Source organism: Camponotus floridanus, unplaced genomic scaffold, assembly GCF_003227725.1.
Source record: "Camponotus floridanus strain SB8 unplaced genomic scaffold, Cflo_v7.5 scaffold99, whole genome shotgun sequence".
NCBI lineage: Eukaryota > Metazoa > Arthropoda > Insecta > Hymenoptera > Formicidae > Camponotus > Camponotus floridanus.
In genome coordinates, this window is record NW_020229870.1 from 215,001 (window position 1) to 238,601 (window position 23,601).

At 37.5% G+C, this 23,601-nt stretch overlaps 1 protein-coding gene across 4 annotated transcripts in view; it reads right to left on the reverse strand.

Moving 5' to 3' along the window:
* LOC105252509 (hepatocyte nuclear factor 6) overlaps positions 1-23,601 on the reverse strand; it is a 69,250-nt gene that overhangs the window by 37,784 nt on the left and 7,865 nt on the right. For 2 of the 4 annotated variants that reach the window (XM_020027925.2, XM_025415164.1), the window contains exon 2: positions 18,090-18,197. The exons of the other annotated variants lie outside the window; for them this stretch is intronic. In XM_020027925.2, the coding sequence (XP_019883484.2) occupies positions 18,090-18,197 (108 nt within the window). The remainder of the gene's footprint in view (positions 1-18,089; positions 18,198-23,601) is intronic. 4 annotated transcript variants of the gene reach the window in all.

The window sequence follows — 23,601 nt, forward strand, 5'->3', positions numbered from 1 at the left end:
ATTGTGGGAGGTAAATAAATATTTTATTTTTAGATGAAACGAATATTTCATCTGCAATTAAAATTTTATATAATTGTAACATTATAATGGTATATTAAGTAATATATTTTTTAAACACGTATAACTAATTGAAATTTGATTCTTTCTTCGACTTTGCAATTGATCCTTCAAAGATTCTCTCGTATTATTCTTTCAAATCCTCGACGACTTAGCATTAGAGGGCTCGGAAGCGAATTAGATTTTAGGCGTTGCACCTAATTAACATTCCGATCGGCAACATGTGCCGTCCCGAAAAAGGGCCGGCCTCTCGAGGAGCTTTTTCCGCGAGGCTTCGGCTCGGGGTTATCCCCGGGAATTATTTGCGCCGCTGCGTCGTTCGATAGCTCTCGAAGAAGAGCTAACGAACGAACGAACGAACGAGAGAACGAAACGAACGAACGAACGGAACGGACGACCGGAGCCGAAAAGTCAAATAAGCAAAAAATGAAAGCCGGACTCGATCGATCGATAGCGCGCGCGGGGCTATACATTGATAGCCGCGGGGTATACGAAACGACTCGAAGGGGTGAAGGGAAAAGGGGAGAGCGAAGGGGGAGGAGGATGACGGAGCGGCGCAACGGGAGGGGGAGGGGGTTGGACGGAACCGATCGAGAGAGTCCGGCGACGCGGAATTCTTTTTTCGAGAAGGATGAAATAACCGGCCAATTAGCAATCTTATTGAAAATTTGTCAAGTTTCGCGGGGCCCGATAAGAGACCTTTCCCAGGAAATGAAAAAAGAAATTATTTTCTTGCTCCTCCTCTTTTTCCCGATGGGCCTTTTCTTCGTTTCAATTATCTCCTCGTTCGTCTATCCCGTACGTTTTAGAAATTGTGCGATCAAATTTACGAATTTGTAGAAGTTAATTGCTCCTATTTTATTGTGGCTGAAATTTATTTATAAATGTTAAAATATTGAGTAGAAAAAGAGAGCGATAGAGAGTGAGAAAAGAAGATACCAGATGCATCTCAATTTTTTTTACAAATTTATTATTCATGTTTTCAATTATATCACTTGAATGATGACCATAGAGTTAATGTTTTCGAAAATTAAAATTTTTTTGCCATTCTGAATTGTTTTACAAAGGCTACAAAATCATCTTTATTTGCGAGAGATACTTTATGAATATAAAACTAGCATAAAAATCGCGTAAGAGAATATTGAATTAGGCGAGATTGCCGTCGACGTTTAGTCGCCTCAAGGTCCTGCCAAATTATAGCAATAACAATCGTACGACAATATCGCATCTTTTAACCCTCTCTCCCTTTCCCTCGATATGAATCCAATTTTCTGTCAGCGCAATTTCCAGCCGCGGGAACGGCGAGTCCCGGAAATAATTGTATTACTCTGTGGCACGACAGAAGTTAGAATTTAAACCACAAGGTCGCCGCTCACATCTCTCGAATTGTGTTTGCGGGCGACACAACTTCGGTATTTGAGAGAGAGAGGTAATCGATTCTTCTCTCTGTCTTTCTCCTTCTCTCTTTCTTTGCGTGTGTCTTTCTCTTTCCATCTTTATCTTTACTTCTATCTCTATATCTCGGTAGGCCACAAGAAAGCTTTCAGACGACCGAAACTTCGTTATTCCAGGTCCTCGGACTCTTCGCGATGACGCCTCGCAAAGCGCCAATATTTGACGAATTCAGATATGTTTCGTAAAATGCTCTTATTTCTTAAATGTTATTTACATTTTTTTCAACATGTATAGGCAAATGAGAATTTTTGCGGTATTAATGTACATAATGTATACAATAATGTACATATAATAAATATACAAATATATGAAATGCGTAAAGTATTTTAGAGTCAAAAAGAGATATGAATTTTTAACTTTACAATTGCACTATTTTAAAATAATTTTTGTGATTATAAAATTTCTTTTTGGAGATTTTGTACAAATTTAAAAAAGAAATTTTATTATAGAGTATATTAATTGAACAAAACTATTTGTAAAAGAAAAAAATGATAAAAAAAAGTCTTACTTTCCAAAGTAAATTAAAAATCAGTTACATTGTAAATTTCATATTAACATTACAAAATAATGTTTTGTGACCACACATTGGCTTTTTAAAATTAGAGATTCATCAAAACCAATCATTAATATAGTTTAAATTTGATGTCACAATTACGCATATTTAATCCCCATATGCATTGTTTTCTTTCGCTTTGAAACGTCGTTGGCGATCGACATATTGCAAGCCATCGAATATATTTTTTGACGAGTTTTGTAAAAAGTGGGAGAAAGACCGGAAAGGCCCGATGCAAGTTTCTGAAGATTGACAAGGAGCAGCAGGGGAAAGGGAGCGCGGAGTGAATGCGAAAGAAATAAAAAGAGAGAATTCAAAATAACGGCAAAGGAGGATGAAAGTAGAAGATAGATAGATGAAGGACAAAGAGGGCGAGACTGACGGGTAAGAAGGGAAGGAGAGACGGAAGCGAAAGGGGAATAAAAAGCTACCGAGGGGACGAGTAGAACGAAGAAGCGAAAAGGGAGACGCGCAGGATGGGATGAAAGAGAGAAACGAAGAAGCTAAATAGACAGAGGGAGACAACAGGGGAAGGGCGAGGGAAGCAAAGCTCGCAGATAGGAGGAACGGAGCGGCGAGGGGAAGAGCGATCGGCGAACGGAAGAAGGAAAGGGAAACGGAGAAAGAGGGAGAGAGGGCGGACGGTCGGCTGGCGTGAGGGAATCGAAGGGTGCAGATGCGATGGAGAAAGAGGGCGGAAGGAAGGAAAGAGGGGTAGGTAGGTAGGTAGGTAGGTAGGTAGGTAGGTAGGTAGGTAGGTAGATAGGTAGGTAGGTAGGTAGGTAGGTAGGTAGGTAGGTAGGTAGGTAGGTAGATAGAGGATAGAAATAGCAAGAGAGAGAGGACAAGAGAGCGAGAGAAAGAGAGAGACAGAGACACTCTGTATAGATATGTAGAGAGAAGGCGAAGAGGACGAGGAGAGGAGGAAGAGGGGGACGCAAAGATTGGTGGTCTCCCTCTCGGCGACCACCCTCGACCGACCGTTCTCCATCCCCTCCCCCCTTTTCCTCCTCCGATCCAGCCGCTCGCCTCTCTCTACCCACCCCACGGCGAACCCGCGAACTGAGGACAAAAATCAATATGAACGTGTAGCCATTTCTCTTTAATCTGCCGCTTACTGGCTAGGAACCGAACCGAACTGCGTCGAACCAGAACCGGACTGGTCGGCGGCGGCCTCTTTCCGAGCTGGGCCGGCGCGCGCGAGCGGGGGGGGAACGGTGGTGGATCCCTTCCTTTCTCCTCACCCCTTACCGCCGCCGCCGCCGACGTTTTCGAGGCTATCGAAATTAGTACCTACCCGTCATCGGCTACGAAATGCGAGGAATTTTCGATACGAGTCCCCGGCCTAACCCTCCGCGACCACTCTCCCACCTCCCCCATCCCCCCATCCGCCCCTGCTTTCCCGCCAATTCTCCTGCAGTCACCTCGACCAACTTTTTCGTATTCCCCTACGCACACGTGGGAAACAGGAGGATGATAACACGGACGCGGATCTGGGGTGATTGAACCTTCTCGTATTTTTAGACAATGCGATAGTTTTTTGGGGGGTGGTTTGTAAATTTTTTGAGACACAATTTCGGACGTCTACGAATTTACGTAAAATTTTAGGCCCGTGAAGGATACGAGATCTTGAATGTTCAGACGGAAGGAAAGGTGCACGATCTCGAGATTACAAAAATATATAAAATATTCTTTTTTTTGTCCTCGATTGAAGATGTATTGCGTGTGCGGAGCCATATTAATTCTGCAAATAAATTTCATTTTATATTTAGAGCCGGACCGATACACGTTAGCGTTTTTAAATCTCATTTAATAATCGTCATGTTTCGTGTGCCTATCGTCCATGTGTGAGAGAAACCGTCCTAGAGAAAATTGTTTTTCCCATTTATTTTTATCTCGCGGCGTAACAATAATTTATTTTAATAAATACACGCGAGTGAGCCGGCATGTGGACGATGGTAATGCATTTGTATTCAAGCGCAGGCGTCGCGGATTAAAATCTCCAATTTCGCTTTAATGTATGATTTCTAAGTCTGCGTCGCGATATTTTTGAAAGAAATCTCGACTTGGACTTAATCGGGAGATTTATAACTGGAATATTAGGACGTTCGTATATTAATTACGCATTCATTGAGCAATAATTAAAATTGAGATTAAAATCTCTCTTGATATATTATATATAATTACTATATATTAATTAAACGGGTCTTTTTTCTCGATCTGAAATAATATATCTAAGATGAATGAATTGATAAGGATTTATTTCTTTCATGTGACATTTGAATTTTTCAAGGATTGCTTCTTTGAAACTTTCGACCTGCGCTTTGCCGATCGATGATTCTCACGATTCAAAAAAAGAACTACAATTGCGTCGTAAAGCAAACCGCGACCCGATACTCAACAGGCTCGTGAAATCAGCAATTCGGAGGAGCGGCTTTACGATTGACACAAGAACGAGCCGGCACAATTCTATTCGCGCGCTATTCGATCGCCGGCGTTTCTCGAAGTGCGCAAAGTGACGAATTACTATCGCTGTTTTCGCGTGTCACGTCAACCCTTTAGCTTTACTCCAAGATGTAGAGATAAATAAAAAGAATTCGGGACTTTATAAGATATTTATTTAAGATAGTTTTAAAGAATGCATAATATATTATTTTTGATTAAGTCAAACTTAATTAAAAAGTTATTGAAAAATATAGAAAATATAAGAAAAATATAGATAATGTAGGGAAAGAATTCTTTTTCTGAGTTAAAAATACAAAAAGTACACGTGATTGTCGCCAATCATTTGATCAATAAAAGTCGTATGCTTTCCACCTCAATTCATCTAAGATAGTTTCGAAGAATGCATATTATATTTGATCGATAATTAAAACTTAATAAAAAGAGTTATCGAGTTATTTGAGAAATATAAAAGACGAGAGAGAGAGAGAGAGCTAATTCTTTTTCTGATTTAAAAATATGGAGAAAATGCACGCGTGGGTGTCGTCGATCTAATGCATCGGATCGATGGAAGTCGTGCGCTTTCCATCCTCGACTTTGCGCCGTTTTTCGCGCGGTCGCGATGCTCGGCGCAAAAATATCACCTCGTCGATTAATTATCTCGCGTATTTGCGTCGGGTGGGCGCGGGCGCGGCTTTTTACAAATTCATCCGACGAATCGGCTCGTTAGGGATGCACACGCCGCACGACTTTTAATTTCTCCCGCGACTTTAACGCATTTTTCATCGCGGCTGAACGCGCTGGTTATCGCCCGCGGTTTTTTCCTTTAACGATCGGGGCGCGGAAGATTTATTTCGCGGGGGCGGGAGGAGACCGTTCACCGCTGCAATATTCAAAGCTCGAAGCTCGCCCGCGGTTTCGTGATCGCGCGATTACGTGCGGATTGCACCACGAGCGATTCGCGTATAGATTATTGATCAGGTAATGAGGGTATTTTTGGAGACCCGAGAGATATTTTAGAGAGATCGCGCTCCTCGAGATGCGCGCGCGAAATCGTGTATCGTCGTACACGACAATGGAAAATTCACGCGACCCACTTTGCCGCGCGTGTTTATCCCGTCTGATATCATATAAGAATCTCGCTGCCCTGAAAGATTCACGCGGTCCTCTCAACGGCAGGAATGAAGGCGCCCCCAAAGTTCGGAAAAATTCAGCCGCGCATTGCTTCAACCTTTTTTTCTTCTTTTAGAACGAGACTTACTTATTGTTGAAAATTGTCTCGCGAATCCATATGTCTAGAGAGTGCAGATTATAAATGGAGATTACGATAATTTTAATATAATATCCACCCTTTTTTTGGTAGATATATTCGTTTAAGAGACCGTTTTGGAGGAAAAAAATGAACGTTCGACATAGCCACGCCGTTTTCTCGCCGGGGAGGCTGGGCTGGACCGGATCTCGAGATTTATACGTTGGCGATACGCAGCTGTGCGATGCTCAGAACACGGGGAGCTTACGCCGAGCTTCGTGCTTGCGCTGCGCGGGTTACGCGGACAGCAGCTCGCCCTACGGTGCCGTCGGTACTACATATAGATTATTGATCAGGCAATAACTCAAGGACTAGTTGGGGTGCATATTACCGGCGGGGGGAGGAACGGGGGCCGAGAATGGGTGGAAGCGCGTTGCGCTTCGATGTTGCCGTATGCGACGGTTATGCTAATTAAAGGCAGCCTTTCGGCTGGAAATGGCCGCGACTAGAACCGGGGATCATTACGAGCACATGCGGCTGTGTATTTTGGAAATTAGCTCGACCGAAAGTGGAACAAGGGTGTCATGTTCTCGCGAAAGTAAAACTCGCGGTAAACACATGTGCAAAACATTGCGAATTTTCGAATAGATTGACAAGTGCTGATTATACGTAAGGTGCGATACGTAAGGAAATCTCGACATGCTAAACGTAATATTATAATTCCGAATGATTAAGCAATTGATTAATATTTTAATAATTCATCTTTAATCTCTCTCTCCTTTTTTTTTTTACTTATTATATGGGAAAAAAATTTTTTTCAAAGAGAGTACAGTCAGTTTAATAATTTTAATAATTTCCTTCTCCTTCCTTTACATTTATTGTATTATTGATTAATATTAACTATTGACTCGATTTTAATAATTGAACGTTAAAATCGACGCGCTGAAAATATCAGAAACGCGATACTCTCCTCTCTCGCTGTCACCCGCGAAACGCGTCATACAAGACGATCAAATGATGAATGACTTACGAGGCTATGAATTAGAATTGTATGATGTTTCTTCAATTTTGAAATCGGCTGCCAATATCGGCGAACAGTGATCCTATCGACAGGACGTTTGCGAATAAATCCCTATCGAGAAGGGAATTAATATCTGTCGAGCTTCTACTTTACCAAAACTGGGCCAAAACAGATCCTGCAACGAGTCATAAAATAGTGATCTCTCTATTTAAAATAGACTGAATAATAATTTTATATGCATACGATGGAGGAATTATTTTGTTTTGTCGCAAGAAACTAAAATTTACTATTTTTAACAAATATTTAATTATATATAAATAAAAAAAAACGATATTTTCATATATGTTATTTTTTCGGTTTTTTTAAATATTTGTTCAAGAGTATGTATTTTATTTTTATAAAATTAAAATTTAATATACAGGGATTTACGAGACTCGTTATATGTATTTGAAATCGCGTGCGGAGAATTAAATATTAAGCATTATCGTATTTGCGCCTCTTTATTTCTCTCTCGCTTTCTCTTGTCAAAAATGAAAAATAACTCGTCTAGCGGGGTACACGCGGCGGATTTCCGTTATTAATGAGATTACGTAAGTCTCTTATCCAACGTAAAATTATTAAGCGGAATATGTCTTGATTATGTAAGGGGCTGTAATGTACATGGTGCGGGGAGGAACAAGGATTATCACGTTTTAATACGAGCTTAAGCAAACACGTGCCCCAAGATTTCGCGTTGTTGTCGATGACGCACTACTTTTTTCTCAAATATTTTATAGATCGCGGAATCCCGCTTATTGATAATTGATCGGCGATAGAAATTTGATTTCTCTACAAATCGTACGATTTGTCCCTTAAATCCCGAACGCTCGGTAACGTCAAAGGGGGCAGGGGGAAGGTGACTCTGTCGCGCATTTTGCCGTCCGCGAAAGCGCCGATACTTATTGTACGATCCGTGAGAGAGCTTACTTCACGAAGACTTAAAGTGCACCGACGATTTCCACTTTGCAAAGCAATGCATCCGCCGCGGCCAATCGATAAGCCGCCACTTCGCGATAAGACGAAGTACAGGCGGCTGAGACTTGAGGCCGGAAATCTGTACCAGGTGAACCAAAAAATAGCTGAGAGCTTATTTTTTTTTTATTATTCGTGCTCGATTTTTGAAAGAAAAATTTAATCTCCAGCAGAAAAGTGATTAAGAATAAATTATTGACAAATATTCATCTTTTAATTAATCGAATATGGATCATAATTATTATATGTTGTTAATGATAGGTAATTAGACATAATTAAGTGAGGAACATTTGTGTCAATTTTAGAGATCTGAAAAATTTGGAAAAGAGAAATCTGTCCAAAGATTTTTCAAACTGGAACTGTTTCTTAGGATTTAGAAGCACTTGCAATTCCAGGCTTTAAAATTTGAAACTCTTCAAAGGATCTAAGAATTCAATCTTGACAGTATAAACAATTTCAAATTGAAACGTTTAAATAAGCGGGCACTTCAAAATCGCAAAATCTCAACAACTGTTTGGAAACGTGTCCCGTGGCATATATTTTTAGAGTATCCTGTAAACGCACCTGTTAGCGAAGAGCTTGCGAATATATAGGCGCAATTTTATAAACCTAAAGCATATTCCTGAAGCGCGGACGAGCCACTAGAAGACTAAGAGGATTCTCGGAAAAAAGCAGACTAGCGAATGGACGAGGAGTGACGATGGGGGATAAGCAGGCGAGGAGGAAGCGAATGAGGGAGAAAGCAAGGAAGGAGTTGCGGGGGATGATGTCCGAGTTGTGAGCGACAAGAGCCTTTCTTCCTTTACCGTGGCATTTTCCATAAGTAGATCGTTACGTCGATCCTCTATTGAAAGAGAAAGAAAAAAAAAAGAAGATTCAAAGAGGAATTGATGCACGCAGCGTTCGCGAAGAGGAACAAAAAAAAAGAAGAAATAACTCCTAATAAAAATACATGGACGTGGGTTATGCCGGATACGTGTAGAGAGCTTGAAATAATATGTTACCCTTTGGCGGATTAGGACACTTCTGCGAAAAAGAGCTCATGATGTATCTGAGAAAATATCCTGTAGGATGTCTGTAGGACCGTTTGTAGGATGAAAGTCTAGGATAAAAAGAGCGTAAAATAATTAAAAATATCTTTATAAAAATAACTTTTAATCGTATGTGCGCGTAATAAAGAATTTGAAAAAAAATTTTTAAATATTAAATATACTTTTTCATTTTTGTATTAATTCATTAAAAATATATTTTAATAAATAGAATCAAAAATTTAAAAATTTTCATCTACAACAAAATTTCGAAGCAAATAATGTTTATTTCGATATGGGTGTTAAAAAATAAATAAGTTGTTTATATTTTACTATTGCAATTAGAGAATTTGTCTACATAATTCATTAAATTAGATTTTAAATCTAAATTTATTCTAAATTTAAATGTTCGGCTTGAAGCTTTTGGAATTAATAAAATTCTTGCAAAAAATCCTTTCGGAATGCGTACCGACGAAATTTATCCTTTCATTTCTCGCAACGCCACGGACAAGGACAATTTAATCGTCACAAGTTGAAGCCTCCTTCGGCGCATTTACGTAAATTAATAGCGGCAATCGGTGCGAATATGATTTCGCGTTACTTAAAGGTGAGGCGTACCAGGGTCGGCCAGGATCTTTGATGATCGAGGACACGCGATACACGACGTCCTCGTCGATAGCTCGGATTTCGTCGATATAAGACGCGTTCGATCAAGTTGCACAACCTTCTCCTTTTTTGGGGGAAACTGCTAAGAAGATGGAGAAATATCACCGATGATTCATGAGGTCGTCATCGCGTGACCGAGTGACACGCTCGTGCGCGACTTGATGCTTCGAAGAATTAGATCCTAAACTCGGTACTTTTATTTCGCGAATTAGCATAAGTGATTCATCACGGTGTAGAATAAATGATGTAATGGAATGGAATGGCTTTATGAAATTTTTGCGCGACGACAAACTGTCAAAGCTTCAACATTCGAGAAAAACTTTAGACTTTTAGAGATTCTAAAAATTTTTTTTTAAGTCCAAAAGATCCTAAAATTGCAGCGTTTGAATGTCTGAGAAGAGATTCAAATATCATATTTTAAAGTTCATAAATCTGAGAAAAAGTTCCAGAATTGAAAAACTCAAAAAGTAATCCAAATAATCTATAGAATTCAACGATTTTAAGATACGAAAGGTAGGAGGAATCAAAATTTCAAAGAAACTTCATATCCGGCATCTTTTCTTTTCTCCTTGTCGTTATGTATACGTGATATGTAATAATTTGGGACGGAAATGTCATCGAAAAGAGGAACCGAATCAAAGGCGGAAACGGGACGTTTAATTCGTAGGTGGGAGTATACGTGAACATTACCGGATGCGACGTGTGTACCTCTACATATATATATATATATATATATATATATCTGTGTGTGTATATTTTACGTATATATAAAATATATACACACATACACACAACAGACACCCCCGCGATAGACGGTGCAATGTACTGCGTCACGTCAGTCGGCAGCGCATTATAACGTCGGCTTGCAATCTAACGGCAGTGGCGACGACACAATCTCTTTCTTTCTCTCTTTCTCTCTCTCTCTCCTCGAGTATTCGTGTAACACGACTAGCCAAAGCACGGGAGCGGGAGAGGAGCCAGCGCCTTTGTAACGGCGGCGCTGGTGGCACCGTGCATGTAACGAGTTTCCAATAATGGCTCAGCTGCGTACCGCCATTGGCCGACACACGGGTTCGGCTAAACTATACTAGTAAGAGCAAAAGCAAAAGAGAGAGAGAGAGAGGGGGGGGAGGGGTTGCGAGAGCGATTGCAACGAGTGGGAGAAAGAGGGTGAGCGAATCTCGCATCTTTCGGCCGCAGTTTCCGCCTTTCTCTCCGTTTCTCTCTCTCTTTCTCTATCTATCTGTCTGTGTCCGCTTAACCCCTGATACCGCGACTTTATTTCGCGAACAAGCTACTTGGAAGGTCCAGTGGTGCTTCCCATTTTTCGACATGTTTCATTTTGCCAGGAAAAGGAAAGCAATTTTGTTGAGAATTTCGGAGACGCTCGAAAACTTTTTTTCGGTAATAAAAGCTATATATAATTTCTCTATAAAGACATGAAATGTGTACAAGAGTAATTGCAAAAATAATATCCTAACTTAATATTAATTATTATAATCTTATAATAATATCTTTTAAAGTATCGTGAAATATTTTTTGAAATAATCTCAGTCATTATTAATCTCAGTTATTAAAAAAACATGTGCCAAGTTAAGCTCAAATTAAAATAAATAACTGCGCCTGTGTATATACACGTCATTAAATTGTTTGATTTGTTTAATAAAATGGCGCAGTTTGCAATAACACGTGCGATTTTCGATACGCATATTGCCTTTTTTATTTTAGCAATAATTACATTCCATGTTTTATTGACTTTGCCAGCAATCATTGAAATTTCATTTTCCAGGGCATACGTGAAAAATCGTCGATTCGACTAATTATCTGTGTAACTGTGTAAACAAAGCTAATATAAAGGATGTTATTTGCGAGATTTTGGAATGAGAGAGGTTCGCGTATATGACTGAGGTTAAAAATAATTTACTTAATTATCTCTCTTTCTCTGTCACATCCTCTTTCAAATTTGGCAACGACTTATTATATGTGTCCCGATGCAAATTTTGCAATCGACCGGTGGATTTCGAGGATTTATTCTCAAATTTGTTCGCTTTATCGATCGATTTCATTCTCGCTTTTCGCTCGCTTGTTCGTTGATGAAGAAAATTATTAATCAGTTTTTTATTCCGTGAAAAATCCACGTCGTCAATCCGACGATACGTTTTCGGTATCTCGCTTAATCGCTTTAGAGAATGGTGAACGTCGTGCTATTTGTATCAAATTATCGGTTTGTTGAATCGCGACATTGCCGAATGCATTTGTATGTGTGCAACTGCAGGAAAAGATTTTATGTATTATTATGCATTCTAGTCGAGCGATGAATTAAATGATCTTGATCGGTGTCTGATACGTCCCTTCGAGAGACGGCTGGTTACTAGTCCGTTTCTTTCAACACTCGGCATCGCTGTTTCATTCCGCGATTAAACGAATCGCCATTGATTGAAGAATATTCGCTGAATACTTTGCGAATTGCCACGGTTTCTTTGCTCTTCTTTTGAAAATAAATGCAAATTTTCAAAATTTGACTTTGTTTAAAAGTTTCTCTTCTACCAAGATTTTATATAATTTTATATATAGCTTTTTTTATGCGTTCGTTCTAAATTGGTTACTAGCTTTACGTAAATGCATGAATGCTACGAGGAGCGCTCGATGATTACTCCTTTCTCGAGAACTTCCAGCGCATTTATTTAATGGAACACGAGAATGAAAAATCGCCCGTATCTCGTCTGCGACGTTTGTTCCTCGCATTATACACACGCGACGCGACGAGGAAAATCGACGAGAATGGATGGGCACCAAGGATGTATTCCCTGGGACGTCACCGATAAACTAATGCCCCCAAGTTCCTGGCTTTCGGCTTGGCTTAGCAAAGACATCCCACGATTACGGATATTTTGCAATCTTCAGGGATTACCGACTTTTTCAAATAGCCATACACACATCTATTAGCTATTAAGGATCTTACGAGTGTTTTGATTTCAACAAAAACATGTGGAAATCTAGATAATAAAATAGGAACGGAAATGTCAGTTGCACGATTAAATGTATTTGGCACGATTTTTGTTATTTACGATGAGAAATTGTCTTATCTCTTGGAGGTATCAATGGTTAAAAAAAATTTAATCATACAAACTTCTTTTCTACACATTTTATGTCAAAGAGTAATGAACGAGAAAAAGAGGAGCTGCGAAGTTGAAAACATTTCATCTTATTTGATGCTATTCGATATTAACTGTATCTTGGCAGTTTCCGATCATCTCTTTCCCTCTCTTCCTCTATCGTCATTCGATATCTAGAAAACACGGAGGATCTTCCAAAGGCATTAGCGACTTTCGAGACCGATTTTAAAGCGACGACAAGCGCCTCGTACCACCAAACTTAACCGCTACCCCCGGTTTCTTCTCCCATACGAATGAGAAGACAACACTTTGTTATCGAAGAATTGATCTTATTAAGCAGCGCCTCGGTTTCATTCCCGAAACTTTTTGCCGGACATCCCTCGATTTTCTCACGAGAGTCTACGAACCTTTTCTTCTCCTTCCCTCGAATAAAAGTATTTTCTTCTTCATTCTTATTTAATTCTTAACTATGAAATAATATTAAAACTATAGTATTTCTTTTATTTAATATAAGATTAGAGATAAAAATATAATCAACAAGATACAATTTTTTATGAAAACAAAAATATGTTTCTAAAGAAAATTATTTTATTAAATCTAAAAATGATATAAAAATTTAAAAGTTTTAAAATTTGCAAAATAAATTTTTATCATTTTCTACAATTTATTACTAAGAATGCTTTCAATTATTCTTACTTCTATGAATTTATCTTTTATATATTTATTATTTATGCTATTATGAGATAATTTTTTATGAAATCTATCTATAGCAAAATTTATATAAAATATTATTTAAAATATTAGATATTTATATCAACGATATATGACGCGATGTGAGGGAGATACGAGAGGGGCGAGAATTAATGCGGAAAGCGCATTACACAGGGCGTGCGACTGACAAGACAAGAGTGTCGAATTACGGCGAAATCTTTAAACGGCGGTGGATCAAAAGACGCGCCTAGTAGGATAGCAATTAGTTTCATTAGTAACGTGGTAATTAGCTCCGCGGAGATGCTTAGGCAAGAGTTGCGAGACGCCCATTCTCATCCAGCTCTAAGGATCCTGCCAAATCTCGCCCTCGGGGGACCGAATTTTCCCTCGCGAAATAAAGCCGGCATAGAATATCGCAAACTTGGGGAGAGAGGGGGATGTTGCTGCCCCCGTTTTGCTTTTAACTCTTTTGCAATAATGAGACAAAATCAACATTAACGTTTCTCCGACGAGAGTTTCTCAGAAAATTATTTCAAGACAAGATTTTAATATGTCATCTCTTGCGAGGAAAGACTTCTTTGCATCATCTCTGACGAATCGTGATTTTGAATAATTTGTCGGTACCTTTATTTCGATACTTGTGATGTAATTAGTGTAATGCAAGTTTTGAATTTTTTATGAATCTCTCAAACTTTTTCGAGAGATCTTGAAAATATCGAATTTAGCATTTATCACCAAGATAAATTATTTGTTGATACAGTATCAAGACGCGAAGCGTTTTCATCTTTACAGAAAATAAAAATCATAATATCCTGGCTTCTCTTGCGATAAGTGTAAAAAAATGAACAGCTAATATTAATTGCAAAAGATTCTCTATGTGATACATGTTATCGAGAAGAATTCTGTCGGAGCTCTGATAACGAAGGCTCGGCTAATAACAGACAACAACTGGGTCCGGTGATAGCGATGAAAAAAATAAGGGGCGGGAAAAATGAAAGGGAAGAAAAAGGCCGATCGCCAGCCTGCGAGATGCCGCCCCTTTCATGCATAAATCAGGCAACATGGCGGGAACGAGCGAGTTCTACGTCGAAGCAGCTGAGATGGGTAATCTCGTCGCGCTTCTCCTCAGCGACTCTTTCTCTCTCTATTTTTCTCTCTCATTGAAATTCTACGCTAAATTTCAATCCGCGCCGAACAAAAGCCGTCGTATCTGGCCCTCCCCCCTTTTCAGCCGTCACCCCCTTGTTTCATCTCATCGAAACCTTTCAACGTCGCCGGACAATAAATACTTGAACCGCGAGAGCGTCAAGGAAGCGTACGAAAATCATGTAAAAAGAATCGAGCCCTTTTTGGAAGCATGTGAGGGTGGTAGAAAGAAAAAGAGCACTCGTTGCCTTAAAAAAGACGGTCCTTATCGCGCCATCTTTATTTATCTCTTAGATATTTTTTTTATATCAAAAAATACTTTTTTTTTAAATATAATTAATTACTTTTTCAGATGACTATATCGTTATTATACGATAATGACTAATGTGTAACATGTTATTATTATTATCAATTATATATATCTTTATATACTAATGTTATCAAGACTTAAAATCTCTGTTTTTTTTTTCAAGATTGTCTCAACTTTCGATATAATAAAGCGCGAAATAAAACGTGCTTTGAACGGCTTGTGGCTTTAATAGATGCCGTGAAAAGAAGGATAAGAAAGCTTTCTCGTTCTTTTCTTGTCTATCGCGAACGTTGAAAATCTAACGTCGCTTTTCCCAAGTTTAATTAGGTATACCCTATGTATCCATTTTATCCGTGTATACAAACCGATACCATAGCGTTCGATATTGGAGGGAAACGGACGTTAGGGATGCATCGCAAATAGGAGAGAGGCGAGAGGGCCTTAAAAGGACTTCAGGCAGACGAAAAGAAAGATAGAGAAGAAGAGACATCATAGACATACAGGGTGTATATAAAACTATCATTTCTTTCAGTTTCAAATTAAAATACATGATCAATTTAAAAGCTCTGAAGCTTGTTCAAAAATTGTTCAACAAATATATATTCAAAGTTCTTTTTCGAGGAAAAATTAATGACGATTAAAATTCCAAGACTCCAAGATTGCGATGCAAGCGATTCAAAATTTTCATTCATCTGAGATATAAAATTATAATAAAATTTTACATATTATTATTAAATATCAATAATTATGCCTAATTATTTATAATATTAAATTGTCTACAAGTGCAATTTTGCATCATTTACAAATGATTTCAAATACACATGTAAAATTTCACAAAAATCTTATGCCAATCTCGAACAGATGAAAATTCCAAATTTTCCTTTGATTTTAATTCACGAATCCTAGGGATAGATAATTCGATAAGTTTATATCAATTTGTCGTTCAAATATTTAGAACTCGATATATAAATTTGAATATTCAACTTGGCAAGTTTATTCAAGATCCCGCGAGGAGTCTCCGGTTCCGGGACACACTGTATATACGCATACGTTGGTCCAGACGTCGTATGCGCTCGGAGAGAGGAGAGAAAACGGAGGAAGATGAGGATTGCGGAAATGGACCGTTGCCTGGAGCTCGAGTCCTATGTCCGCGATATAGCGGAGTCTCTCGAAGCGTCGAATCGAGATGGGACAGAGGAGGGAGGGGGAGGGAAAGGGCCCGACTTTTGTACACGTCGGATTGAAATTTAGCGTGGGATTTCAATGAGCCGTCGAAGTAAGCGAGATTACCTTCCGTCAACTGATACTTTTCGACGTATTTCGACGTTTCGCGAGGACGCATCGATCTTCCTCTTGCTTCTTTCTCTCCGTCTCTCTCGCTCTTTTTTTTTTTCTCTTTTTTCGAGTTTTCGGTAGCGTCTCCGTTTCTGCGCGAAGCCGCGTTCAATCAGCGGGAGAATCCGATGGATTTGTTGTTTCCGAAAGTTCAGATCAGAACTCACTCGTCGCCGCTTAATTCGGCAGAAAACTCGGTCGCTCTCGCGAGAGGAGCAACCCCGCGATTTTTCCCGAATAATAAGAATAATAAGAATATCCGAATCAACGACCCGATCCGCGTTGTGCTCCGAAGCTTCTTGTACTCTGACGAAATTTGCAATTAAGCTGTTTCATCGAAAATAAAAATAAAATCGTAATACGAGCATAGGAATATTTAAGGAAATTTATTTACGAATCTTCATCGTCTTTGACTATTAACTTCTATTTTAGTAGATTCTTAACGCGTGGTATTTGAAGCTTATCGAGAGAAACGGCATCTTCAAATATCGTTTTGAAATTTGCATAATCGAATGTGCAATATTTGGAATTGGATATGAACAAAATTCTCTCTGATTTCTATCTTTTTAATTAGATGAGCGAATGAAAATATTAGTTGAAGAGCAAAATGTCGCAGACATGAAATGCATATCGAGTTCCATAAATACTCTATAAATTCAATCACGATGGATTGCTTTAAAAATCTATCGCAAGTCTCGTCAATTAATCTACCAAATCGATCGGTTCGAAGTATCGTAATCGAAAGAAAGAGAGAGGGGAGGAGAAGGAGAAAGAGAGAGAGAGAGAAACGCGTTTTCTTCACGAATTTATTCAAAATTCACGTCTGTTAGCTCTTGAGAATCTCCGCGAGAGACTTCGATTAGGATTGCATATTATTCAACAATCCACTAGAACGGATTAGATCGATATAAAGCGAGGGGCCGATTAATTAATTCAATTGCGCCGGATAAGGCGAACTATTCGTCATTTAATCATCGAGACATCTGTTTCGGCTGCAAGTCGAATTTCGGATCGCGATCTCTATACCTTCCGTCTTTCGATCGAATTACAAAGGAAGTCGAATGTAAAATTTAAATTCTGATTTAAGCTCATGTAAACGTGACGATGACTTCCTAGAAAACGCTCGTTCGAGGAAAAAGCAAAGAGGATAAAAGTGATAAATTAACGAAAAATGATAGACATCGCGTTATCGGGACTTGGGAGATTTTATTTGAGAAAATTTAAATCGGATGTATAGATAATTAATTTAAGCGCTTTATACGCGAGCTAATTTAATGTTCTCTCGATATATGATTTCGAGGAAACTCGGTAGCGAAGATGCTTATAATAAATTTAAGAAGCGCTCTGAAACGCTGCGATATTATTGTAGATACGCCGAATAACATCGCGAGAAATCACCGAAATATTCTAGCTTTCCCGCTTTACTCTTTGTACATGATAACGTATTCCCGCAAACAAGTTTAACGCTAACACTATTATGGCAATGCTCGAAAAACCGCGGATCGACATCCAAATTGATGGAATCTATCAATCCCGACACGCCGAGTAAGAGAGCTCTTTAAAGTCTCATGTCGAACAGCTGCCGTCATTATTAATTTTGTTCGGTTCAATGACGGAAATTCGTGACCTAATTTGTACTTGAGAATTATTAAAGGATTATAGGAAGAAGCTTGCATTATTCTTTTTCGTTAAATTGAAAAATACGAAAGAAACGTTAAAAGTACGTTTTAAATTAATTTCACTCGAACGTTTCGTCCAACGAGCGAAATTATAAAAATATTCAAAGTGAGATAATTGAATAATAAGAATATGAATGATAAGAAGAATTGATACATCTTGTCTATTGTGTTATCGATCGAAGATTGTTTAATATCAAGCATACGGAAAGAAACGAAGAGAATAGCGGAAAGAAACAGTGTCGCGGATTAAAGAGAGCGAAAAAAGGAAGAAGGATATAATTACTATTATTAATGATGAATTTTATATTACCATAGGAGTTGTGAAACTGCGGATGGTGCGAGTCGATCCCGGTTCCTGGGTGATGCATGTCCAGCATAGCGTCCGGCTCGCCTCCGCTCTCAGAGCAGTTGCTCAGGGCTAAAACCAAACCGATAGACACACACCTTGCGTTTACACTTGTCATCAGTCTTACAGTATCGTCGACAACCACTTAGCCCGCGTTTATAATTTCTTTCTCTGTTTGTTGCTCCTGAGATCCCGTCCCGTCCCGTTTTATCCCTTCCTTCTCTCGCTCGCGTTTGCAAGTTTTCAATTAGACACGACGATCGGGGTAATTCTAATTATCAACGAAACAATCTCTCTGTGAAAAATTTCACTTTGAGCATAAAAAAGATAGAATAAAATAGAATGAGCATTTCAGATGAAATCCGAAAATCTGATAATCTCTTTCTTGGCTACGGAATGAATCCAAAGATTCGTGGATTCGAAATTCAAAACTCGAAGAAACCAAGAATTTCAAACATTCAAACATCTAGAAATATAGATGGTCCCTCTCAAAACGGAGGTCTCTTATTTAAGCATCTGTTTGGAGAACTTTCGAATTTAACATGAATTAATTTGAATTATTTATTACAAAAGATGTGTTTGCATCTTGCGAGCCAGAAAAGGAACGGTGCATAAAAAAAATTAATTCGGACGACGATCGAAAAAATATGATATCGTTCCCGAAATAACAAGAATCCGGCGCTGTATTTCGTTAAGATTGAACCCATGTGTGTACCTCCTTTTCTTTTTGCACAATGGAACAAAAAAGACAAGATCACAAAACGGAAAAGCACACACATTTCAAGAAAGAAATCATACAACATAAGACAGGGCATCTCACATTGACTTAAGATTCATGTAACTTATGATAAAACTAAAGTAAAACTAAAATGTAATTAACGGTGACGGTATCTTTGTCGAGCCGATCAATCATGTTTGTTGACATATCGAAGAAATCAAGAATATTAGATAACGCGTAGAAAATTTGAAACATTTTAATCTTTTTTTTTTTTTTTTTTTTTTCCAGAAAAATATATAAATTTTCAATATATGCATAAAAAATAACTTATTATTTTTTATAAATTTATAAATTATTATTCCGACATCTATGCTATATATAAACTAAAGAATGCAGCAAATTTTTCTGAAACGTCTATTAAAATGTGCTTTCTTAAATTCGCATTGAATCCATGCATCGTTAATAAAATAGTAATCGAATAATATCAACTCGACCGTCAAAGATATCGCCACGTCAAGCTCTACGAATTTCAAGCGCTTGAGTATCACAAAAAAATATTTGTTGGGAAGAACGGGATATAAAGGATATATACTAGTAATTTAGGATCGTAGGTTTTTGTCCCTAAGAAAATAGAAAACGAAAAAATAGGGGAAAATCAATTAAATCCAGCGTTCAATCACAGCGAAATATACATACAGGATGCGAGAAAAGTTCCCGTGCGCCCGTAAAAGCACATTTTTGCAGAAACAACATGCATTATAAAATCAAAAAATTTCTTAAAGATATGAAAAATTCCAATTATTAATTATATCAGATATCTCATTTCACACAAGAAATATTAAAACTGAAGAAGATCCGAATATTGTGTCTATCAATTAAATAATATAATTTCAATTTTGACATAATGTTCTTTCCAGGAAGCCAGAACGATGGATTTCTCTCCTTTTTTTATTTTTTTGCTATAAATTGATTTTTTTCAATTTTATTATAAATTTTTTATGATTTATTAATTTCTCATCAATTTAATAAGAGTCTTAATTCTTATTAGATTACTCTTTCTCATTTTTCCCATTTCTCAATTTCTTATTAAATTATGATTTTACTTATTTGTAAGAAAATTGATATATATATATATATATATATATATATATATATATTCTTTCAACAGTAGCAGACTCATTTTGCAATTAATGGCTTGATTAATCGTAGATTATAATGCGAGTGGGAACAATCCTGCGTCCTGCGAGGCGCGTGATTTTTCGTTTGGTCGGTGGCCGAATCTTGAAATCGGATATATAAGAAAATCGGTAAAAGAAAATTCCTCGTAGAGTCCTTCGTGGTGCGTTTGTCTATCCGTTTGGTTCGAAGATCGAAACATTTGCATTTGCGGGAACCGTTCGATTCCCTCGACAGAGATCGAAAGGCAATACTCCGAGATTCAGGTGGTTCGTATCTTCCTTTGTTGCGTGATGTTGCGCCGACGATTATCTTCGGACGATGAAAAAGGATTGTTTGCAAAATTATACAGGTTGGATCGTGGAAACGAGGAAGGCCGCACAGAATCGAAATGAAGAACGAGGCACAATCGCGATATGCAATTATCAAAGTGTCATTTCTCTTATTGACTCTTCGTAAATAAACCTAGGAAGGTTTGCAAAAAAACTTTGCGAAGAAACTTTTTGCAAAGAGAAATGCATTCTGGAATCTGAGATCTAAAATACAAGAGAAATTGAATGAAAGGGCACTTTTTTCTCCCAGTTTTCCCATGCTTTTCATTCACAGTCTTTACAATCATTTAATTATAATCTTGATTGATGTCTAACGAGAAATAATTCAGCGCGCTGATTTTGGGAGATCTTATTTTGGCCGCGAAATACTATTTGGATAAAGTATTATAATATTTATTTGACGGGAATTTTAATCGCAATGTACCTGTGGTATTAAAATTCTTCAAAAATTCAAATAAAATACTCTTTTTCTCGACTCGAAAGCGATGTAGACTCTATGTTATATATCATTCTGCTCTCGGTATATTACGTATTGATGTTTGATTAGCCAACATTTATTTTCGTCGGTTTCGATTCAGATTCTAGTATTTAATACTAATAATTAATTAATGATATATCCTTTAACATGCCATAAAGACACGTATAAAATATAAATCAGTGGAAATGTTGGAGTAGCTAATACTTAATCACCCTTTCTTTATCTTATATTAATATTTTTTTTTCCTCCACTAACTTATTAATCTCTCCCTCTGATCAATATTTTAATTTTTAAACAATTTTAAAGTTATCATTTGATTGCATGTCACAATAATTAAAGTTGAATTTCCGCAAAGAGAAAGTATAGAAAATTGAGAATGAGACTGTCGGACGCTTCTCGAGGATTTTACCTCGTGGCATAGTTTGATCCCGAATCTTCTTTTCTCACGGGGTTCCCTTCTCCCTACTATTTCGTACCATCCTGTATGTACGCGGGACACGTACGTAACAGTTGCGACAACGGTGTGTATGCGTCGTACAACGGGAAAAGCCGGTTCCCACTGAACACTCCGTTACTACGTGATGAACAAGGGTTCTAGAAGAAAGAGAGAGTTCCCCACTCAGGGGTGAGAACGGGGAGAAAGAGAAAGAGAGACTTTGCGTGGCGTGCCTTGTGTGTGCGGCCTACATACATATATAGGGTGTCTCAGATATACTATTTTTTAATCTCGGGAGATTTTTATTTGATTAAAAATAAAGACATTTAGAGACACTGTAAAAATGGAGAATTTAATTAACCTTGAGATAGCGAAATAATGGAGAATAAAAATAAAATATTAATTAATCTTTTTCCAGATTTTGATTTTAGTTAAATTTTATAAAGTTTTGTTGCGGATATTTAGTCAAAAATTAAAAGTACGCGAATTTAATGAATACTTTTGCGCTGCGAAAAGATCGCTCATCGAATTTAGCAGCGCAAAATAGTTTGGGCACCTTGTATATGCATGCGTGACGTAGTGGATGAGTCAGCTGGTGGAAGGAGTACTCGTGAAATTTGTCAGGAAACTTTCTGGAAATATATACGCCAAAAAGCAGGATGTGCTACTTTCAGAGCCACGATAATAGTCAAACGATTATCAATATTTGATTGTCACACGGCAGGAGTTCTATAAACGTTTCCGTCTTTAAATCCTTGAACAAAGACGTTTAGATATTTAAGAATATAGATATTCGAATCTGTTAATACTTCTCGAATTTTGAATATATACATATAACATCTTGATTAGTAATTTTTAAATAAATAAAAACATGACACACTTTTTTAGTTTGAATTTTTTAAATTAATTTCTTACATATTATTTAATATTTTTTTAAATATGTAGGTGTTATGAGAAAAACGCCTGTTCAATTATTATTGTAATAAAATGATACAATATTATTTATATGAAGCAAAACATGTTTTCCAAGATTTTACATCAAGAATTCAGAAACTTATTTTCAAGCTAACATTGAAAGTGTTAAGTTTATAATATAAAAAATAACATAAAAAATAAAAAGTTCCAAGTAATTTCTGAGAAAAAAAAAGAATCTTGTTCATTAAGTTGGAAAATTAAAACTTTAGAAATATAAATTCTTCAATAAACTTCGCTAAATTCGCGGATGATAAAAATGTTCGCCCGTATGTATGACGATGTCGGTGCGATTAAGAGGTGTCGTTCCAAGAGAATATTGCTTATCACAAAACATACCACACACACACAATATCGCCTTTCGTTTATCAGTGATCTGCTTGAAACTCAACTCGATCCATCCACGAGCGGCTCTCTATCGAATTCTCTGGCGACGCAATAGCGAGCTAAACATCCTCGAATGTAAAGTACGCGACGCATGTAAAAACCATGTTTCACAGTCACACACACAGTCACAAAACCTACTTTTATGAGTCGTCGCGGACATTTTAAACGCGATGCGGGCGATCTTGTCCCATTTCACAACGTTACGCGCGTCTGTTGAATTTTGCGGACGCATCCTTTTCGAGCGAATTGAATTATTGCATCTCGCGTCTGCTATAGAATTTTTCGAATCGAGTTTAATTCGACTACGCGCGTGGCTCTTGATATAACAGCCATTGTGACTTTGCTTACTATGGAGATCTTACTTACATTTCGATATTTCTATCAACTTTCAAAGATACGAAACCATTATTTATCATTGATATGTATGAGAGAAAAGTGATATATTTTATAAATATTAGAAAAGGTATTCGCTTTTTGATTGTTATATCTTCGAAAGCAATAAAAATATTAAATAAAACATGTATCCATTAAAATGTGTCACCCCATGTATTCTTAACAGCAACGTTAAACACAGACACAAGTCAATAGAAAAGTTGAAATCGTGAAACGTAACAGCCACGGTTTCGTTCTATCAGCTTTCGCATAACGTAACAGCTGTACGACGAAAGGTGTTCATTGATGTGACATCTGCACCTTGATTCCCGTCTCCCCCTCTTCCTCTCTCCTTTCGATAGAATGTTTTAGTGAATGACCTCTTCCCCTATAAAAACCGAGCTCTGAAAAAAGTAGCTCTCGCTTCGAATAGAAAACACACATTAAAATAATATCAGTTTATTCTCTGCATTTCGAGATATATTTATAAGAGATATATGTAGATATATTAAGTTTTTATAAGATTTGACGAAAAGATCAAAGTTTAAATACACCCGAAAAAAATCAAAATCAAAATTCAAATAAGAATTAAAATCTCCAATAAT